General features: G+C 53.0%; 1 protein-coding gene across 19 annotated transcripts in view; it reads left to right on the top strand.

Moving 5' to 3' along the window:
- Window positions 1-16,640: 16,640 nt before the first annotated feature.
- Window positions 16,641-21,663, top strand: part of MACF1 (microtubule actin crosslinking factor 1) — a 341,210-nt gene continuing 336,187 nt past the window's right edge. For 13 of the 19 annotated variants that reach the window (XM_072771834.1, XM_072771853.1, XM_072771848.1 and 10 more), the window contains exon 1: window positions 16,641-16,907. In XM_072771834.1, the coding sequence (XP_072627935.1) occupies window positions 16,688-16,907 (220 nt within the window). In that variant the 5' untranslated portion in view covers window positions 16,641-16,687. The remainder of the gene's footprint in view (window positions 16,908-21,663) is intronic. The other 6 variants (XM_072771855.1, XM_072771854.1, XM_072771852.1 and 3 more) reach the window with 1 other exon arrangement.

The following is a 21,663-nucleotide window of genomic DNA, read 5'->3' as shown; positions in this document are numbered from 1 at the left end:
AAGAGGGGGCGTCAACAAACTACGCCAGCTTTCAGCCTGAGTTTTTCTAGGCCAAATGTTGGACTATTTCATCTTTTGCCACCCAGTGCCTTCCAGATAACGTGTGTTAGTGAGCACCTGAGTGCCAGGGTGGCACTGCGTCCCCAACCTCTGACAGGGCCTGTTTACCCTGTGTTGGCGAAGAGATAGAGACCCTGGGGCTTCCAGCCTAGTGGAATCACATGGATCCGCCCTTGCTTACAGGAGCCACTCTCTCCCAGTCCACGGAGCACGCGCATGGAGCCGGCCAGCCGCAGGTGATGTTCCCGCCACCCTGGACCGTAAATACTCAGGACATCCGAGAAGCAAGTCTAGAGGGAGGCGATTCTTCTTTCTATCCTTTGAATCGTGATTTCTCTTTCTAGATCCCTCTTGTCTACTAGACTGCGAGTTGGAAGGCAGAGACCTTTCTCCGTTGTTCTCTCTCCTTACGTTGAATTCAGCAGCCACTCGAGAATCCTTTGCCGTTGATGAATTGTAATATCATTTGTTCAGGGAAATACCCAGCTATGCGTGACACGCACGGGAACAAATTTGAAAGTGGACCTATTTTCTTTGCCCAAGACAGAAGGTAAAATACTTAACAGGGAAGGCTTTCCCATCCCAGGCGCCCCAATAGCTGTGTCATTTTGTCACTTTTTTTTTTTTTACGATTTTATTTATTTATTCATGAGAGACACACAGAGAGAGAAAGAGAGAGGCAGAGACACAGGCAGAGAGAGAAGCAGGCTCCATGCAGGGAGCCCGATGGAGGACACGATCCTGGGTCTCCAGGATCATGCCCTGGGCTGAAGGTAGCGCTAAACCGCTGAGCCATCTGGGATGCCCCTATTTTGTCACTTTTAGATTCATCCCAGATCAGATCAGTGTAGCATCGAAAGAAGCCAAAGACCACTTTTAGGAATAAAGCTTAAAGAAATAGCACATGTAAATAAAAATGCACGCAGACGAATATTCATTGCATCATATTGGGATTTAACAAATTGAAAAAAAAACCCAAATAGTCAAAATGCAATAGATTATTGCATACCCCAAACGTCATACTAAACAGCCTTAAAGAAATGAGAGGCAGGGGCACCCCGGGGGACTCAGCGGTTTAGCGCTGCCTTCAGCCCAGGGCCTGACCCTGGAGACCCGGGACCAAGTCCCACGTCGGGCTCCCTGCATGGAGCCTGCTTCTCCCTCTGCCTGTGTCTCTTCTCTCTCTCTCTCTCTCTCTCTCTCACATGAATAAATAAATAAAAATAAAATCTTTAAAAAAATAAGGAAATGAGAGGCAGACTATGAAAAAGTTATATATTAAAAATAAAATTCAGGGGCGCCTGGATGGCTCCATCAGTTAAGCCACCAACCCTTAGTTTTGGCTCAGGTCATGATCTCAGGGTCATGAGATTGAGCCACAAGTTGGACTCTGTGCTCAGTGCAGAGTCTGCTTGAGATTCTCTTTCCCTTTCCCTCTGCCCACCCCCCATCTCCCTCTCTCTCTAAAAACTAAATAAATAAATCTTTGGGGCACTTGAGTGGCTCAGTCAGTTGAGAATCGGAACTTTGGGTTTTGGCTCAGGTCACGATCTTGGGGTCATGAGATCAAACTGGAGTTGGGCTCTGTGCTCAGCAGGGAGCCTGCCTGGGGAGTTCTCTCCCACTGCCCCACCCCTCCCCCTCTCAAATGAATGAATAAATCTTTAAAAATAAAATGCAAAGCATCTGGGTGCCTGGCTGGCTTGATCGGTGGAGCAAGCAACTCTTGATCTCAGGGTAGTGAGTTTGAGTTCTGTGTTGGGTGTAGAGATTACTTAAAAATAAAATCTTTAGGGGATCCCTGGGTGGCTCAGCGGTTTGGCACCTACCTTTGGCCCAGGGCGTGATCCCGGGGTCCTGGCATTGAGCCCCACGTCGGGCTCCCTGCATGGAGCCTGCTTCTCCCTCTGCCTGTGTCTCTGCCTCTCTGTGTGTGTGTGTCTCTCATGAATAAAGAAATAGATCTTTAAAAAATGAAATTATATAAATATATATGAATTTAAGGAAAACCCTGGAAGTACATAATAGCACTAATTGCTTTTGGAATCTGAGATTAGAGACAGATTTTTATTTTTATTTTTTTTTAAGGTTTAAGGTTTAAGATCACGGTAGATGCCCAACCGCTGAGCCACCCAGGTGCCCCTGTAGTAGGTTTTTAAGAAAAGCCCTCTTAGATCCATGAAAACATACGAATTCTCACTCCTCTTAAGAGCAGTGTGAGTAAGGAGGGCGTGTGATCCAACAGCACTGGGTGCTGCACGCAACTGATGAATTACTACGCCCTGCATCTGAGACTAATGATGTACGATATGTTGGCTAATTGAATCTAAATTAAAAAAAGAGCAGCGCGAGCTGACACGGCACTGGCATTTCATTTTTCACCTGTCAGACTATCAAGGATAAAACATTTCAGTGATATTGTTTTGGCCGGAACGCAATAAGCAGATCTCAGACACTTCTGGAAGGAGTTTACATGGCTGCAACCTCAGGGGTGGGCAGCTTGAAATATCTATGAAAATTATAAGTACACACACCTTTCGACTCAGGGATTTCACCTCTAGAAATCCGTATTTCAGGTATGACATATGCATGAGCCTTGACACTTCCACCGTCTTGCAGCATTGTTTGTAATGGCAAAAGATTCGAAATCACCTAAAAGCCCCTCATTATGGTGCCAGTGAAATTAATGTTAATACATCCATATAGTGAAATTACACACAGTCGTTTATAAAGAATAAAGCAGCTTTTAAAAAAAATATTTATTCATTCATGAGAGATACAGAGAAAGGGGCAGAGACACAGGCAGAGGGAGAAGCACGCTCCCTGCGGGGAGCCCGATGCGGAACTCGAACCCAGGACCCCAGGATCACGACCTGAGCCAAAGGCAGATGCTCAACCACTGAGCCACCCAGTGTCCTGAATAAAGCAGCTTTTGATGTGCTTTCCTCCGAATTGATTCTTGTGGCCGAGAAATGCAACGCCTCAATCGGTTTAGGCTGAATTTACAAGATCCCACTGAGTGGGTCAGGGAGTCCCGGACCTGTGACTTTCCTGTAACCAAGCTGCACCTTGGCCAGTTCCAGGCCCTTGCTCCCTGCTTTGCACTGCTTTGTACTCTTGCCTGATTTCATTTCTGGGTGGGTTTTAACCAGCCCTCTCAGCGGCTAGAGTTCATTCATTCATTCAGTAAATATTTATTGCACATTTTTTAAAAAAGATTTTATTTATTTGCTCATGAGAGACACAGAGAGAGAGGCAGAGACACAGGCCGAGGGAGATGCAGGCTCCCCGCGGGGAGCCCGATGGGGGACTTCATCCCAGGACCCCGGGATCACACCGCAAGCCATAGGCAGATGCTCAACCCTGAGCCACCCAGGCGTCCCTTGCACATTATTTTCCGCCCGATACTGTTCTGGGGGCCGGGCTGGAGCTGGGGGAGATGCAGCAGGGAGCGAACAGGCACCAGTCGTCGCCTTCATAGAACTTACATTCTCTGGCTCTCCTGGAACCAGTCTCCCCGTAGCTGAGCCCCACTCTCTGCTGCTGTCGTCCGCAGCCCATCGCCCAAATGGGAACAGATCTGCAAAGCATCAGCTCTGACACCTGACAGTGTGGCACCAAAGAACGAGGCCAGTATTTAGAGCTCACTGACTTAGGACAAATCTTTTTTTTTTTTTTTTAAAGATTTTATTTATTTATTCATAGACACACAGAGAGAGAGGCAGAGGGAGAAGCAGGCTCTATGCAGGGATCCCGAAGAGGGGCTCGATCCCGGGTCTCCAGGATCACACCCCAGGCTGCAGGTGGTGCTAAACCGCTGCACCACCGGGGCTGCCCCCCCCCCTTTTTTTTTTAAGATTTTATTTAGGACAAATCTTCCCTCCGGCGCTGTACTGGCTACGAGACCTCGCTGAAGATGCTTCTCCATCCTGAGCCCCAGTTTCCTCATCTGTAAAATGGGATGCTGGCATCACCTGGCTTGTAGCCTGGTAAGGACCGATGCACTGTAACCCGGGAAGCAAGGAGCAGAAGCGTCAACACGGAGGGGTTTGCACGTGGCACATGTGTGAGTTTCGGGTGTCAGAGCCCGGAGGCTCGTGCTCAGCTGGGGAGGTAGCTAGACTGAGGCAGCATCCAGGAGCTGGGGCAAGAAAATGGAAGAGAGGGGGCGCCCGGGTGGTTCAGAGGTTGAGCATCTGCCTTTGGCTCAGGGCGTGACCCCGGGGTCCTGGGATTGAGTCCCGCCTCGGGCTCCCTGCAGGGATCCTGCTTCTCGCTCTGCCTGTGTCTCTGCCTCTGTGTCTCTCATGAATGAATAAATAAAATCTGAAAGAAAGAAAGAAAGAAAGAAAGAAAGAAAGAAAGAAAGAAAGAAAGAAAGGAAAGAGAGAGAGAAAGAAAGAAAGAAAGAAAGAAAGAAAGAAAGAAAGAAAGAAAGAGAGAAAGAAAAAGAAAAAATAAAAAAAAGATAAATAAAAGAGAATGGAAGAGAGTAAAGGACAGGAGGCTCTGAGCAGCGGTCCCTAGCCAGAGCACAGGAGCTCAGGGCAGAAGTGGCAGGTGGTGGCAGCCCTGCCAAGGTCCTCTCTGGTCTGGGGGTCTGTGAGGGACGAGCAAAGGGAAGAGAGGGCAGCAGGACGGAGGTGGCCTGCAGGTCCTGCGGTGCAGGGGCAAAGGCACAGACGCCCAGGAAGGCTGGGGCCCGGGCAGCCGAGGCAGCCGCCACCAAGTCCCCGGACCTACCGACACCCCCGTGGTCTCCCCCAGTACAGCAGGCCCCTCTGCCCTTCGGGAGCCCCACACCCTCCGCGACTGTCCTCCCCAGCCTCTCCCTCTCTACTCCTCCTTTCACATCGGTTTTCAGGCCTGCCCAAATCTTTCCCTGCTTAAACCCAAGTGAACAAACTCCAGGTTGTTTAGGTGACCCCCCCCCAGCATTTCTCCTTCCCTTCACGGCCGACTCTCCATCTCCTTCCTTCCTTCCTTCCTTCCTTCCTTCCTTCCTTCCTTCCTTCCTTCCTTCCTTCCTCCCTCCCTCCCTCCCTCCCTCCCTCCCTCCTCTTTCTTTCTTTCTTTCTTTCTTTCTTTCTTTCTTTCTTTCTTTCTTTCTTTCTTTCTTTCTTTCTTTCTTTCTTCTTTCTTTCATTTTTTTAAAGATTTTATTTATTTATTCATGAGAGACACAGAGAAGAGAGAGACGCAGAGACACAGGCAGAGGGAGAAGCAGGCTCCATCGGGACTTGATCCTGGGACCCCAGGATCAGGCCCTGGGCTGAAGGCAGTGCTAAACCATTGAGCCACCCGGGCTGCCCTCCATCTCCTTTTCAGCTCTCTCCGGCCTGGGCCCTACCCTCGGCCTGGCCCCTACCCTAGGCCTGGCCCTACCTTCGGCCTAGCCCCTACCCTCTGCCTGGCCCTACCCTCTGCCTGGCCCTACCCTTGGCCTGGGCCCTACCCTTGGCCTGGCCCCTACCCTCGGCCTGGGCCCTACTCTTGGAGGCCCACGGAGCATGTTCACGCCCACCCCCGGCAACAGGGGAAGACGTGCTGTGCATCGTGGTACAGGCCCTCTTTGTCTCTGGGCCTCTGGTCTGCAAGTGGGAAACTGGAGAGAGAGAGAGCGAGCGAGCTGGCTTTCCTGTGCAGCAGAAGCGGGATTCAAGGCCCCACGCTGCTTCCCCTATAATTAGAAACAGTATAATGATAAGGAACATGTGCCCTGCATTTCATGTCACAAAGGGACCGCACATGTTCCCTGCTCAGAGCGCTTCAGTGGTTTCCTGATCCCACTTAGAATAATTCCAGACTGCTTGGGCCCGGGTCCCCCGGGTCTAGCTCCTGCCAGCCTCATCAGCATCCCGCCCACTCACCCTCGCTCCTTCCCATGCCTGCTGGCTCTCCTCAAACACACGAACTTATTCCTGCCTCAGCACTCTTGCACTTGCTGCTTCCTTTGCCTGAAACGTTCCTCCCTCTACATTGCCCAATTTGGAAACGACCAGCCACATGTGGCTGCTCCAAATTGAGACGTGCTGTGACTGTAAAATGCACATGGGATTTTTGAGGACCTAGTTCACAAAAAAAGATGTTTAGGGGCGCCTGGGTGGCTCAGATGCTTAAGCATCTGCCTTCGGCTCAGGGATCACAACCTGATCTGAAGGCAGACACTCAACCACTGAGCCACCCAGGCACCCAGAAATCAGGAAGTTATGCTTGGCACCTCTTCCCCCCTGCCACCTCACATTTAATTCATCCTTAAGTCCTGTTGCAGCCCCTCCCTTTTTAAGTAAACCCTACCCCCAATGTGGGGCTCAAGCTCATGACCCCAAGATCAAGAATCCGATGCTCTGACCCAGCCACACACCCCTGTTGATGTACTTTTATTTATTTATTTATTTTCTAAAGATTTTATTTTAAGGTAATCTCTACACCCAACGTGGGGTTCGAACTCACAACCTCAAGATCAAGACTCACACGCTCCAGTGACTGAGCCAGCCAGGTGCCCCTATTGATGCCCTTTTAAAGGTCTTTGTTTGGGTGGCTCAGTTGATTAAATGTCTGTCTTCGGCTCAGGTCATGATTCTGGGGTGCTGGGATAGAGTCCCACGTTGGGCTTTCTGCTCAGCAGGGAGTCTGCTTCTCCCTCTACCCCTCCTCCCTGCTCACGCTCTCTCTCTAGTAAATAAATAAAATCTTTATATACATATAAAGAAAACGGTCTTTGATTCTATCCAATTCTCTCCATCTTCACTATTGTCACTCTTGTCTAGTCTTGTCAGGACAAGTTTAAATGTCTTTTCATTGGCACCCGTCAGTAGCTTTCTCACACTCAATTTACAAGTTTTCTTCTAGTCTATTCTCCTCCTAGCACCCAGAATTTTTTTTTTTAACACCTATTGGACTAAGTCCCTGCCCTGTTGGAAATGTTAGAATGGCTATCATCAAAAAAAAAAAAAAAAAAAAAGAGAGAGAGAGAGAGATAACAAGTGTTGGTGTGGATGTGGGGAAAAGGAAACCCTTGTGCACTGTTGGTGATGATGTAAATGGGTGCAGCCACTGTGGATAAAAGTATAGAGGTTTCTTAAAATATTAAAAATAGAATTACCGTATGATGCAGCAATCCCACTTCTGGATATATATCCAACAGAAATGAAAACAGAATCTCAGGGTACCTGGGTGGCTCAGCCAGTTAAGTGTCTGCCTTTGGCTCAGGTCATGATCTCAGGGTCCTGGGATTGAGCCCCACATCAGGCTCCCTGCTTAGCAGGGAGCCTGCTTCACCCTCTCCCCCTACTTGTGCTCTCTGTCAGATAAAGAAAATCTAAAAAAAAAAAAAAAAAAAAAAAAGAAAGAGAACAGAATCTCAAAGAGGTATCTGCACCCCTATGTTCACTGCACATTATTCACAGTAGCCAAGATATGGAAATAACCTAAGTGTCCACCAACAGATGAATGGATAAAGAAGATGTGGTATATATGTGCAACAGAATATTATTCAGCCATGTGAAAGAAGGAAGTCCTGCCATTTGAACAACATGGATGGATCTTGAGGGCATTTTGTTAAGTGAAACAAGACAGAGAAAGACCAAGACTGCGTGGTATCATTTATATATGGAATTAAAAAAAAAAAAAGTCAAAGTTACAGAAACAGAGAGTAGAAAAGTGGTTGCCAGGGGCTGGAGGGTAGGAGATACAAGGGGGAAAAAAAGTGTCCAAACTTTCAGCTCTAAGATGAATAAAGCCTGAAAAGCTAATGTAATATATGGTGACTATATTTTTTTAAAATATTTTTTATTTATTCATGAGAGAGCGAGGCAGAGACACAGGCAGAGGGAGAAGCAGGCTCCATGCAGGGAGCCCGACGTGGGACTCGATCCTGGGTCTCCAGGATCACGCCCTGAGCCATAGGCAGGCACCAAACAGCTGAGCCACTCAGGGATCCCATATATGGTGACTATAGTTGATAAATTATATTATATACTGAAATTTACTAAGAGTAGAACTTAAATGTTCTCACCCGCCCCCCAAAATTGTGTGTTTGTGTGTGTGATGATGGATGTATTAATTCACTAGATGGTGGGAATTTTTCCACGTGGATGTGATAACCAAATCATTGTGATGTACACTTTAAATATCTTACAATTTTATTGTCAATTATACCTTAATAAAGCTAAAAAAAAAAAAAAAAAACCACACCCAAACAACTCAACCCTTCAATGACTTCACATGGAACTTGAGAGAATCTAAAATCCAATATTCTCTGTAATTTCTCCTAACTACTTCTCAAGTCTTATTTTGGAACAACTGACCCCCTAGTGCTCTTCATACCAATTATTCTGAACTTCTTTCAATTTCTTGAGCATTAGATACTCTCCCTCCACTTCAGGTCTTTGTACATACTGATCTCTCTGCTGGTAAGTCTCTTCCTCTGCTGTTCTCACTTCAATGATCCACTCAGTCAAGCTCATTCATTCAGCAAGTGTCTATGCAAGCTACCATGTGCCAGGCACTGTAGGGATACAGCAGTGAACAGCACAGACAGCGTCCTCACTCTCCTGGAGCATGCTGGTGGGGGGACAGAAGAGAAACAGGTAGGATGCCTGGGTGGCTCAGTGGTTGAACATCTGCCTTTGGCTCAGGGCGTGATCCTGGGATTCTGGGATCAGGTCCCACATCAACCTCCCTGCAGGGAGCCTCTCCCTCTGCCTATGTCTCTGCCTCTCTGTGTGTCTCTCATGAATAAATAAATAAAATCTTAAAAAACAAAAGAAAGAAAGAAGTAAACAAATAGGCAAGATAATGACAAAGTGATAACTGTTACAAAGTAAATAAAAATATTTAAAGGAGGTGGTTACTTTAGATGGGTAGTCAAAAAAGGCTTTTTTTAGAGGGTGAATTTTTTTCTAAATATTTTATTTATTGGGATCCCTGGGTGGCGCAGCGGTTTGGCGCCTGCCTTTGGCCCAGGGCGCGATCCTGGAGACCCAGGATCGAATCCCATGTCGGGCTCCCGGTGCATGGAGCCTGCTTCTCCCTCTGCCTGTGTCTCTGCCTCTCTCTCTCTCTCTCTCTGTATGACTATCGTAGATTAAAAAAAAAAATCAAAAAAAATATTTTATTTATTCATGAGAGACACACAGAGAAAGGCAGAGACACAGGCAGAGGGAGAAGCAGGCTCCCTGAGAAGAACCCGATGTGGGACTCAATCCCAGGGCCCTGGGATCATGACCTGAGCTGAAGGCAGACTCTCAACTACTGAGGCACCCAGGCGTCCCTTTGAGGGTATTTTTAGCTGAGTCCTGGACAATGAAAAGGACACCAAGTATTCAACATTTTAGTTGTTTTTTTTTTTTTTTTTTTTTTTAATTTTCAGTAGGCCTACTCCATGCCCCACATGGGTCTTGAACTCATGACCCCAAGATCAAGAGTCCCTTGTTCTACCCACTGAGCCAGCCAGGTGTCCCAATCATGTAACATTTTAGAGAAGGGAATTCCAGGCAGCTTGGCAAAGCCCTAAGATGAGAATGAGATTAGCTTGTTAGAGCAACAGGAAGAAGGTCCGATATGTTGGAATCCAGTGAGCCAGGGGTCTTGAGATGAGGTCTAAGCCAGGGCCAGATCATTATGGACCTTTATAAGGAGTTTATATTTTATTCTAAGTGCAGGTTGCAACTGCACTGTGGGGGGTGACATGACATGATTTATGGTTAAAAAGGCTCACTCTAGGCTGCTTCAAGGATTGAAGTGGGTGGGAGCAAGAGCGGAAACTGGAAGATCATTCAGAAGGCGAGTGCAGTTGTCCAGTGAATGACGGATGAAGGTGGTCACGGATGGAGGAAGTGGATGCGTTCAGCATACATTCTGGAGGTGGCTTGTCAGCTCTTCCTGATGTGGAAGACAATGAGAGAAAAATCAAGGGAAACTCCTAGATCTTTGACTTGAGTATGTGGGTAGGTAGTGGGGCCATTTTTCTGCGATGGCAGAGATGGGGAGGAGCAGTGTTGCGGCTGGTAGGGGCGGATATCAAGAGCTCCATATGGGACACTGTGAGCTTGAGATGTCTATCAGATATCCAGGGTGGGGGGATGTCAAGGAGGCAGTTGGATATGAATCTGGGGCTGGGAGGAGATACAGATGGGATACAAATGTGGATGTCATCAGTGTCTGGTTGTGAGGAATCACCTCGTGAATGGTGGGAGGGAATGTTCTAGGCAGAGCTTAGAAATCTTCATAGTCCCTCTTAGTTTGGGGATCCTGTGCTCTTTCCTCTGGATAGCTTTACTTCACACCTTCCATTGGACACCTGTCTGATTCCAAAGGGTCCAGAGGAATCGGTGGGATAGAGGATAATAGTGGAAGAAAAGGCCAGTAGGGAAGATGTAGATAGGCGACCCGAAGAGTTTCCATTTAAGCAAAGACCTAGAAAGACAAGGATGGAAGTTCTGGTAAAATTATCCGGCCTCAAGTTTCCAGGAAGTGTCCTGTGGTGTGCTTCGTCCCAGGGTGCCCCGTACTTGCCCCATCTCCACACCATTAGCTGAAGCATAATTGCCCTTTTGCTTGTCTGTCCCCCCACCCAGACTGTGAGCAGCATGAGAACAGGGGCTATGCCTGTGTGATTTGGTTCTGAACCAGCAGCACAGCACAAAGCTGGGTGCTTGGCACTGATTCCACGCTTAATTAGTATTTGCTGAATGGATAGATTTGAGAGTGAGTGTCATTCTCCTGATGTGGCTGCAAAGCTAGGGGCCTGAGCCACAGTCTGAGGCCAAGTTCAGGACTCCAAATAGTCCTAGGGAATAAGTTGTTTTGGTGCCCCTGCAAGGAGAGAACTCTGCCCAGGTGTCTGGGTGTGGGGTTCCCTACTTCCAAGGCCACCGATTTCTGTGGGGGGATTAGCAGAGGCCTTCAGTTGGCGAAATGGGGGACAGTTGAGAGAGCACTTCCCAGCCCCAGAGGACATTGTAGAAGGGAAATATTCCTAAGTGCCCCTTCTACCATCCTGCAAATCCTCAAGGACAAAGACCTGATCAGATTCCCTTCCGTGTTCCCAACACGTCGCAGAACTGTCCCCAGCACATAGTATTCCTCAATAAAAGATTGCTGAAATGAATCGAAGCCCAGTAGCCCAAGGTTACTGGCCAGCTGCCAGCTGCAGAAAGCTTGGCAAATCTTACCAGCAGCTCAATCCCAGGGTAGCACTGCTGGAGCTAGAGCCCCGGGGAGACACAGCTGACTGTCCTAGGTCCTAAGTCCAGAAGCCTCTGGAAGCTCCACCTTCTCACAGCCCACAGCATGAATAATTCAGGGCAGGATTGGTGGTCAGATTTGGGAAGGACAATGAGGTTGAGAAGAGGCAAAGCTTCCGATGCTCTCCAGTCAGAGAGGCCGGGACTGCAGGCTTCCCGGGTGGTTAGACGGCCCTGCCTCACGAGCTCTCCGCAGCTGGGCCTGTCTGTGTAGCGCCAAGCTGCAGGACACAGGTCCCAGCAGACACTCAGAGTCATACCCAGCCACCGGCACTCTGGCTACATCTTCCGCTTGGCACCCATGGTTCCCCTCTCACCCCAGAGGGGTTTTTGCACTTCTGCTTCTGCCTCAGGGTTTCTCGGCCCATCCCCACAGGAACTCTGGAACTGGGCTGCAGAATTCTCCAGGGCTGAGGCCTCTGCAGGGTCCTGGGGAGAGATGTCCCACACGGGAGCCTGCACCGCCGGCCCAGCTATGCTATAGGTTGGTTACCTTTGGGGACCTCCTGACCTTTCTCTGGAAGCCTCAAAGGTACCTGTGGTCCAACGGTTAAGAACCCTTGGCTGAATCAGAGGACTTTGGTTCTTTGCCTTGGCTTCAGACAGTAGAGAGCAGTGGTTACAGCGTGAGATTTTGGAGACAGGCCTGGGCTCTAACCCAACCCCAACACAGCTTGCTTTGTGGGCATCATCAAGTCGTTTAACCTCTCAAAGTCTCTGTTTCCTTATCCTGAAATGAGAATAAAAATACCTACGTGCAGCATACTGGGGAGGATTTAACAAGATCATACACACAAAATGCTTGGGGCATTGCCTAGCACTTAGTGGAAACTTGGTACTGGTGGTTCCTTTCCTTTATTTAACATAAGAATGCATGCAAACAGAGATCTAGAAGGTTTCGGTGGGTAGAAATCCCCCCTTCCCATCCCCACTATCCCTTCTCGGGATCAGAGCCTCACTACCCTTTGCTGGGACTATTGCAAGAGTCTTCGGCATAACCATCCACGCCCATCTTGTGCCTGTCCTTGGGTCACTGTCATTCTGCTTTCCTTCCTTCCTTGGCTGCTCATAACCATTTGATTTAGACCAAAATTTCTTGGCTTGAAGTTGAAGGGTCTGTACATGGATCCCACCCACATTTTCCTAACCTTTAAAGTGAAAAAGAACCCAGGATGTGGAGTCTGAGGACACGGATTCCAGTCCTGAATTGGCTACTTTCTTCCTAGATGACTGAGTGAATTATCTAGTCTCAGCTTTTCTACATCCAGAAATTAAAGATCATCATACTGCCTCGAGGGGGACAGTGTGGTTTCTATCCTCTATCTTTACTGTTACGTCAGTGGAGTCCATGGGCAGGGACCAGGTGCATCTTGCTTATCACTGTATTCTTAGCACGGAGCCCAGGGCCTGGCACATGCTAGATGGTCACACATGTTTGTTGAAAGAATGAACAGGATCGTGAGGACTGGCTACGGCATGACCCGGGGAAAGCACCTTGCTGGTCCTTGCTAGTCTTTGCATGGTCCCCCCAGGGGCACACCCAAATCGTAGTGTCGCTATTGGGATTACTAGTGGAGTGACTTGGGGCAGGTGCCCTCCCGTCTCCGAAGACAGCCACTTATCTGTACTCTGACGGCACTGAAGGCATTTCTTATTTTCTGTATTACTAGGCGGAGCATGCAGAAGCAGCTCAATAAATGTTTTCTCAGTAGATGAATGAAGCCTCTTCCGGGGCTCTGAACGGGGCTGGTGCCCCCGGGGCCTGGATCCCCTCTGCCCTTTACCCCGTGGGGAAGATGGGCCTCCTCCCGGGCCCTCCTACATGCAGATCCAGGAGGCCAGCGGGGGTGCGCACGGCTTGGGCGCTCTCCGGCAGCGGGAGCGGAGGCCCCAGGAGCAGGGAGAGAATGTGGGTTTGGGGGAAGCGGGCAAAGGCGGGGCAGGCAGGGGAAGGGGCCCATCGAGCACCGGGTCCGGGCTGAGAGGCAGCCGGGCAGCCTGGGAAGGCGACCCGGGGACCGGCGGTGAGGAGCTTCACGCGGGGCAGCGGGCGGCGGGCGGCGGGCGTGCCGGGGTCAGCGAGCGGCCGCGGGGCCCGGGGCGCAGGGGCGCGGGAGCAGCGGGGGGAGGAGTTGGCCCGGGGACCCCGCGGCCGCACCCCAGGCGTTGGGGGGGAGGGAGCGGGGGGGGGGGGAGGCCCCGGGCAGGACGCGGGGCGCAGGGGCGCGGGAGCAGCGGGGGGAGGAGTTGGCCCGGGGACCCCGCGGCCGCACCCCAGGCGTTGGGGGGGAGGGAGCGGGGGGGGGGAGGCCCCGGGCAGGGCGCGGGGCGCGGGGCCGCGGCGAGAGGAGTTGGCCCGGGGACCCCGCGGCCGCACCCCAGGCGTTGGGGGGGAGGGAGCGGGGGGGGGGCAGGCCCCGGGCAGGGCGCGGGGCGCGGGGCGCAGGGCGCGGGGCCGCGGCGGGGCAGGAGCGCGCGGGGAGCGAAGGCGGCGGCCGCGGGTGGGGTGCGGGGCGGGGGGAGCGCGCAGCGGGGGGCGGGGGGCGGCGTCGGCGCCGGGGGTGGGGGAGCGGGTTGGGCGGCTGCGCCGGCTCCGCTTCAGCCGCTGCCGCTAGGGCGCGGGGGGCGGGGGGCTCGGCGCCGCGAGCTCGGCCATTGTGGGAGCCGCTCCCCTCGGCTCGCCGCGCTCCAGCCCCGGGCGCGCCCCGCCGCCTTCGCCTTCGCGCTGCCGCCGGCCGCGTCCCGGCTCCGGCTCCCAGGGTAAGGCGCGGCCGCGGGCGGGCTGACAGCGCGGGCATCGCGGCCGCCGGGCCTCGCACCTGCAGCCCCCGGGCCCGGGCGGGGTCGCCGAGCGCGCGGGGGGCGCCGCCCGGGCCCGGGGGAGGCGTGCTCTCCGGGAGGAGGGGGGCCGAGCCCTCGGGGCCGGGCCCGGCAGCTGCGGGCGGGGCCGGGGGGCCGCGGAGGGCGCTGCCCGCCCGGATCTCCGCCGCCGGCCCCCGCGGTCGCGCATCCGCATGGCGCGGCCCCGCTCTTTGTCAGCCGCGCGCGGCGGGCACGCGGACCCACCCGGGGCTCGGGCTCGGGCTCGGGCTCGGGCTCGGGCTCGGGCTGGGGCTCGGGCTCGGGGCGCGCCCCTCCCCCGCGGCGGGCGGCGGGCGGGGGGCGCGTGGGCCTCGGGGGCGGGGCGGCCGCGGGCGCCGGCGGTGACTCGGGTGCCCGAGGGCCGGGGCGGGCGCCCGGAGGTCACGCAGGTGCGGGCGGGGCGCGCGGGGCGGGGGAGGGACGGTCGCGGGGAGCGGGGCCGGGACGCGCCGGCCTTTGTAGTAAATGGGCGTCTCGGGCAGGGACGCGGTTCGGGCGTGAAGCAGGTGGCCCGGGAGGAGGGGCGTTTTCCGGGCGGGGCCGACGCCGGGGGAGGAAGCGCGGCCCGAACCTCCCCCCACCTGGCGGTAAGAGGTGGGGGTGGGGGGGCGCGGGGGGCGCGCTGGGATGAAAGGCGAGGCTGCGCCCGCACCGGGGACCTTTCCTCTGCCTTCTGTGGCCGGTCCCGGCTGTCGTTCCCTGGGAACAGGGCCCCGCAGGCTCCTGGCACAGGAGGTGCCCTGGCGGCCCGTTCTGTCTGCTCCAGGCTGCTCGGAGGCTTCCCGCAACCGTTTGATGTTTCTTTTGTTATCTCTTCACATTCTGTGCTTCTGGTGGGAATCTGCCCATGGCCCGGGAGCCTGTCCCTGGCTCTTGCTGCCTCCAGGCCGAGGTTCCCAGGTTCGGGGAGGAGCAGTGCCCAGAGAGCCATGGGGTCCAGGCATTTGGGCCACCCCAGGGGCTCCGTGCAGCCCTGTGTGCAGGCATTCCCCCTACGGGAGAGTCGGCAGTCTGCTGCCCACCTGGCCCCCAGAGCCAGAGTGAGAGCTGATTAGCTGAGCAGGATTTGGGGCCTGCAGGGAGGCTGGCAGCTGAAGGCATGCACCATCCAGGCCCTGGTGAGGCCGGCGGGGTGGTGGGCCACATGTAGCAGATGGTTCTGGGAAGTGAGCTGGGCCTGGCGAGGGCTGGCTGCCCAGTCTGGCTGGTGGTGGAGTCCAGCAGGCCCCAGAGTGGTTGTGTTTTCATTCAGATCTCTCCACTAGCCGAACTGACTTTCCGTACCACCCTCCCCACCCCGTGCTGTGCCACTTATTTCCACAACAGCCCCTGGAATAAGCAAATGAACCTTTTATCTCGTGCCTATTGTATGCCCTCTGTGGGGCCAGCCAGTTTTGTACCTGCATTTCACTATGTTCTTGAGACATCGTCGCAGGTGAGATATTAGGTCCATGTTGCAGATGAGGAAACAGAGCCCCAGAGAGGCGAAATGACTTGCCCCAGAGCACACCAGTTGTAAAGTGGCCAGACCAGAGTTTATACGCGGGCTGGTCTACTTGGAGCACTTTTCCTAATAGACTGGCTGGAGATGGAATGGGAGAAATGTAAAATTTCTGTCTATTCTAGCTCATGCTTTGTTTCGTGCCTGATAGTGAGATCGTGTTTTGGCTTTTTGAAGATACTTCCCATCTGCTGCCCCATTATATCCTTACAGCATTCCTGGGAGGTGGGTCGCACAGGAATATAATAAATGCTGTTTATTAAGTGCTTATGGGACACTGCGCACTGTTCAGCGCTTTCCCGGCAGGATCTCATTCGTGCCTTGCAAACAACCCTGTGAGGTAGAGGTGCCGTCGTCATTCCCATTCTATAGGTGGGGATGCTGAGGATCAGAGTTCAAATGGCTTTCCCAGGGGAGAACTTGAATCCATGTCCTCCAATTTGTGGGACTTGAAAGCTTCAAATGTAGCAACTAACAAGAATAGTAGTTACTAGTAATAGGAGCTTTCACAGAGCATTTGCAGCTTTACTTATTTTAAAGATTTTATCTATTTTGAGAGAGACAGTTTGGAGGGGGAGGGGCACAGGGAGAGGGAGAGAGAACCTCCAGCAGATTTTCTGCTGAGTGCAGAGCCCCAATGGGGGGGGGTGCAAGACACCACGACCCTGGGATCATGACCTGAGCCAAAACCAAGAGTCAATGAACTGCACCACTTAGGCGCCCTGAGAGTTTTCAGATTTATAAACACCTTCACGTAGGTTGCCTCATGGTATTTCTCTTAAGCACCGTGAATTGGTTTTGCTGTGTATTCTCATCACCCCATTTCCCAGATGAAGAAACTGAGATTCAGAGAGGTGAAGAGGTCAAGTCAGTGGCAGAACTAGGACTAGCACCTGCTTCCCAAGTCCCTGTGTACCTTATGCGACCCCTTCGTCGGTTCACCTGCACTCCTCTCTCCTACAGATCACCTGTCCCTGGGCTCCCAGGCCCTCCCACCGCAGCTCCTGCCTGGGCGATGTCTTCCTCCGACGAAGAAACGCTCAGCGAGCGGTCCTGCCGGAGTGAGCGGTCCTGCCGGAGCGAGCGATCGTACAGGAGCGAGAGGTCAGGGAGCCTGTCCCCATGTCCCCCAGGGGACACCTTACCCTGGAACCTGCCGCTACATGAGCAGAAAAAGCGGAAGAGCCAGGACTCGGTGCTGGACCCTGCTGAGCGGGCCGTGGTCAGAGTTGCCGGTAAGAGAGGCCCGAGTGAGTGGTGGTGGGAGGCGAGGGGACAGTGGGCCAGTGTCCCCCAGCTGGCGGCCAGTAGTGGAGGGGTCCTGCTGGTGGCGGGGGGGCTCTGACAAGCCAGCTGGAATACAGTTTGGTATTATTACTGTTGGAAAGATGATGGAATAACGTTAAGGGAAAGCCAGAGGGAGTAGCATCTGCCTCTCGTCATCCCTGTGAGCTAGCAGGGGACCTGTTTCCATTTTTGCACCTTCTCTGTCTTGCCCCCACGCCATTGCCTTCATGGCTTACGTGCCATTCTTGAATCTGACTTTTTTCGCTTACTCTTATATCCAAACGATTTTCCACATTACACCTTAGGCTTTCGAATTACCATTTATAAAGGCTGTGTTAACATTTCAGGATTTTAAAAATCCTACTCGTTTTCTAGCGCCCTCCCCTTTTCGTTTCATCATGATAGATGGTGCTGCAGAGAACATCTTTATGATTAATAACACTTGACTTCTGTCGAGTTATTTCCTTGGAATAGGTCCTTGGAGAGGGCAGTTTCACTCACATAGCTTTCTGAAAATGTGGTGCGCGCATACCCTTCCTGCTGTCGAGGCCTGGGGTCGCCCACTCCCGTGGGAGTTGCCCGCTTCAGCTTTGCCAGTGGTTCGGAGCGCGGCCTAGGCAGTCAGAGGTGAGACAGGGGAGGTGCTGGAGGGAGGCCCTGCCCTCGAATGGCTCTTGTCCTGTGTGAGAGCCTCTTTCCTCGGCTCAGGCTGCTTCCCCTTGCAGAGCTGCCTTGAGGAGGAGATGAGATGCGTAGGTCAAGCTCTCAGCGGAGGGCGGTGTTGCGAAGCTCTCCTTCCAGAGCCACCTGGGTGGGTTGTGCTCAGCGTCCCCGCAACCTCCGAGCCAGAGTGCAGAGGCAAAGCCAGACAAAGCCGTGCTGGCAGCTTAGTTCGGTGACATCACCGGCCTTCTTTCCATCACCAAGGCCTGTCCTGCTCCCTCTTTTGAGTCTCTCGACCCTCTGCCCGCCTCTGCTTTGCCGCTTCGCACCTGGACCCTCCAGCCTGCCTCTGGCACTTCTCCTCCTCCAGTCTCGCCCCACCTCCATGCGACTCATGAGTATTTTGCTCCAAAATGCGAACCTGATCCTGTTTTTACTTTGGCTCTTCCTTGCCTGTGGAATGGGGCCCCTGGAATCAGGCCCCTCCTGAGCTTCACCTTCTGTTATCTCTGCCTCTAAGCACCTTGCCATTCTGAGCTGTACCTTGAACCCCAGAGGTGTGCGGCTTGCAGGCTCAGACCTCCGTGCTTTCTTCTGTGCAAGGCACTGGGAAAGTACCTCCTCATCTGCCCCCCGGCCCCCCCGAGGGGTACGCAGAGCTCCCTCCTCTGCCCTCGCTCTGCTCCCATGTTCATACTTTTCCCTCCCCTGCGTTCCCTTGTAGAGCATGGCACTTACCTCCTCAGGGAACCTGTCCCTCCCTCAGGACTGTCAGCAAGGCCTGACCGCCTCTTGCTTATGGTTTTGCCCCCAGCTACTTGCATGGGGCCTTGTGCATGTTGGAGATCAATCAGCCCTGAATGACTGAATGAATGCAGGGAGCGTTTAGAGGAGAATAGGTGACAGATTGTGCTCCAGGGACAGGCAGTGGGCTGGAGTGGAGTGCTAGGTAGGGAGAGGGTTATGTGCACTCAGGTCAGGATGGAGGGGTTTTAGCAAAGGGTCACCTTCCAAGGAGGAGACCTGGAAGGCAGGTTGGAGACCTTGCACTCCTGTGAGTGATAGGAAGCTTTCGGACAAAGGTCTTCAGTCCTTCTCAAGACCTTTGGTCTTGTCGCCTTAGCCAGTTCATGGAGTTTCACAGCTGTCTCTAGGATGCTGGAAGGGCTTTGCTTGTCTCCAGCCTGGAGGGGCCCCGACCAAGGGGTCTCAGGACCCACAAAGCTCTCGTTCTCCTGAAGGCAGCCTCCTCCTCCTTCCTTATGCCCTCTCGTCCCATCTGCCACCACATGTCCCTTTGTGATGATTTCCCCTTCCATTCTGCTCTCAGGGGTCCCACAGGATGATTTGCCTACCGTTTAACATTCCCAATCTAGACCAGAAGTGGAGTGGACTTGAGGGGGCTTCAGACCCAGGCAGAGTGCCTAAAGATGCTGCTGGGTCAACCAAGCAGAGGGTTGGCGGGCGCTGGGTTGTGTTTCCAGCATCCATGCTGATCTTCTGCACCTCTTGATGCTGCCAAATGACAGTCTTGAGGAGGGGGCTGGGCCGGTGAGGCTGAAAATGTGGAGACTGTCATGGTTAAAAATAACTTGTGTGCTGCAGTTAGGCGTGTTTCGTTAGCAGGAGAGGAGCGAGGCAGCAGAGAAGAGGCGGGACTGCTGTTTCAGGGCCTGGCTGAAAACTCGCTGTGATTTTGGAATGTGGCGGGGGCTCTTCCAGGGTTATTTAAAAGGCAGCCCGACTTCTGCGGGACTGCTTCCTGTGAGGTGCAGGAAGGGCACGCCTGGGAGGCCCCCCCCCCCCCTCTGAAGCTCTCTGAAGTTACAGCTCTCATGCTGGGAGGAAGTGAAGTCAGTCTTGCACTGGAAGCCAGCGGTGGCCCATGCAGTTTTCTCCTCCCAGGGGTCTGGGTGGGAAGCCACGCGGCGGTGTCTGAATCAGTCTCACCAAACACAGAGACCTCCCTCCTTTCCTGGCCCCATTCAGTGTCCTGGGCTTCAGAAGCCTGATGGGGGCCCCTGCTGGCCACACGTGTCACACTGGAGAGGCCTGTGAGGGCTGAGAAATCTGCTGATCTTATTCTACAAAGTCAAAACAGGACCTAGGGGTTCCACACAGGCCGAAACCCGATTCTTCCCAGCCGCATCTTTCCTGCCAGTTTCTCTCTCTTCTTTGCCAGCCCTATTCTCAACTCTTTAAGCCTGGCCACTTTACAGGAACAATAGTCCATTAGCAAGAAAGCCTGTTTCTGTGGATCAGTGTTTTGGTTTGCATAGGATTTCCCTAGCTGAGTTAGGGAGGATGCGTGTTAGGATCTGAGCCCCCCCCCCCCAAAAAAAAAGGAGCTGAGGCTCAGAGGATTTGGACACCTGGCCTGCAGTCAGACCCAGGTAGCTACAGATCCTCTGACTCTGGGAAACACCGCTACTGCCATTTCCTTAGGCAACGTGTGGCAACCAGGCCAAGCCGAATCTTCTGCAGGTGATAATAATAAAAAGATGAGTTGGTGGTCTCCAGACTCACCTGAGAGCCCTTCTGGTCACTTCTGGGAGAGGCCTCAAGGTCCGGGCCTATAAAAAGGCAGAGACAAAGATCTCTGAAACTTTGCCTCTTTGAAGACCTCTGGCTCTCTGTTGTGGGTGAACAGCAATCATGATACCCTTCCTCGTCGTTGGGGGGGCAACAAGGAATGGGAGGGACTGGGGAAGGTATTCTAGCAAGAGCACAAGCCCACAGGAGAGGACAGAAGGGGCTTGTGGGGAGCACCCCTCCCTGGTGGGGGGCGACTATGGGTGCAGGGCAGTGTCACACTGTCTCGCACCATACGATTCTAGGGGGCACCATTCATGCTTTTCATCATTGTGGATTTGTATATTTATTATGACAAGTTTCCTGCAGATGGCAGTAAAGTGTCTGGAAGAAGGGGCTGGGCTGGGTGCGGGAGGAATTCACCGTCCACTTATCAGTCCACTTATCAGTCGGGTATTCATCCCTCTAACATCACATCATCAGGGCCCTCCCTGTTCTTGGCATTCACATGCCAAGATGGCTGAGGATGTGGGCCCTTCTTCACGGAGCTCGGTGTGGTTGAAAGGATAGTGGGGAAAAAATAATTACATTCCTGTGTACGCTGTGAAAGAGGGAAGCATGGGACCCAGGGCATCCACTGGACTTGTTCCTGGGGGCCCACCAGCAGGTACTGGTGAAATCATCATCCCCAACATCTCCTCCCATGTGGCCTCCCCCAGGAAGCCTTCCCTGATCCCTCCACTCAGCAATTGTATCTCCCCCCAGCCCTTGTTTCAGTTGACCTCATATTAAAGTTCATTGTTGGGGGATCCCTGGGTGGCTCAGCGGTTTGGCACCTGCCTTTGGCCCAGGGTGCGATTCTGGAGTCCCGGGATGGAGTCCCGCGTCGGGCTCCCGGCATGGAGCCTGCTTCTCCCTCTGCCTGTGTCTCTGCCTCTCTCTTTCTCTCTATGTCTATCATGAATAAATAAATACAATCTTTAAAAAAAAAAAAAAGTTCATTGCTTCTGCCACCAGAACTGGAGTTGGCTATAGTCAGGAGTACCATCTTACCCTTCCTGGTGTTGCCCCAAGATCTCACTCTGAGATCTTCTAGATTCTTCTATGATTCTTCTAGAATCCAGAAGCCCAGTGAGGGCCACAAAATGCATGCAGCTCCAGTGCTGGTGTCCGCCCCGCTTTCAGAGCCTTTGCTCAGCTGCTGGAAGCTCTCAAGGGCTTACCTTTGGGGAGACAGCCTTTGAGAGCACATGCCTGGTCAGAGGAAGGTGCCTGCTTCTCTGCACCCATGTGTCTGGGATGGAAGCTCTGAGAAGGCGCCTGTTTGTTCATTCATTGGTTTGTTCAGTAAAAAAATGAATTTAGCCCCATCTAGGTGCCAGGCACTGTGGAGAGACAAGTTGGCCTGGAGTCAGAAAACTTGGCAAATGACTTCGGTGCTTAGAGCCTCAGTTTCCTTATCTGTAAAAGGGAGATGATGGTATCTGTTTTTTTTTTTTTTTTTTTAAA

Source organism: Canis lupus, chromosome 13, assembly GCF_048164855.1.
Source record: "Canis lupus baileyi chromosome 13, mCanLup2.hap1, whole genome shotgun sequence".
Taxonomy (NCBI): Eukaryota; Metazoa; Chordata; class Mammalia; order Carnivora; family Canidae; genus Canis; species Canis lupus.
This window is presented reverse-complemented; position numbering and strand designations above follow the sequence as displayed.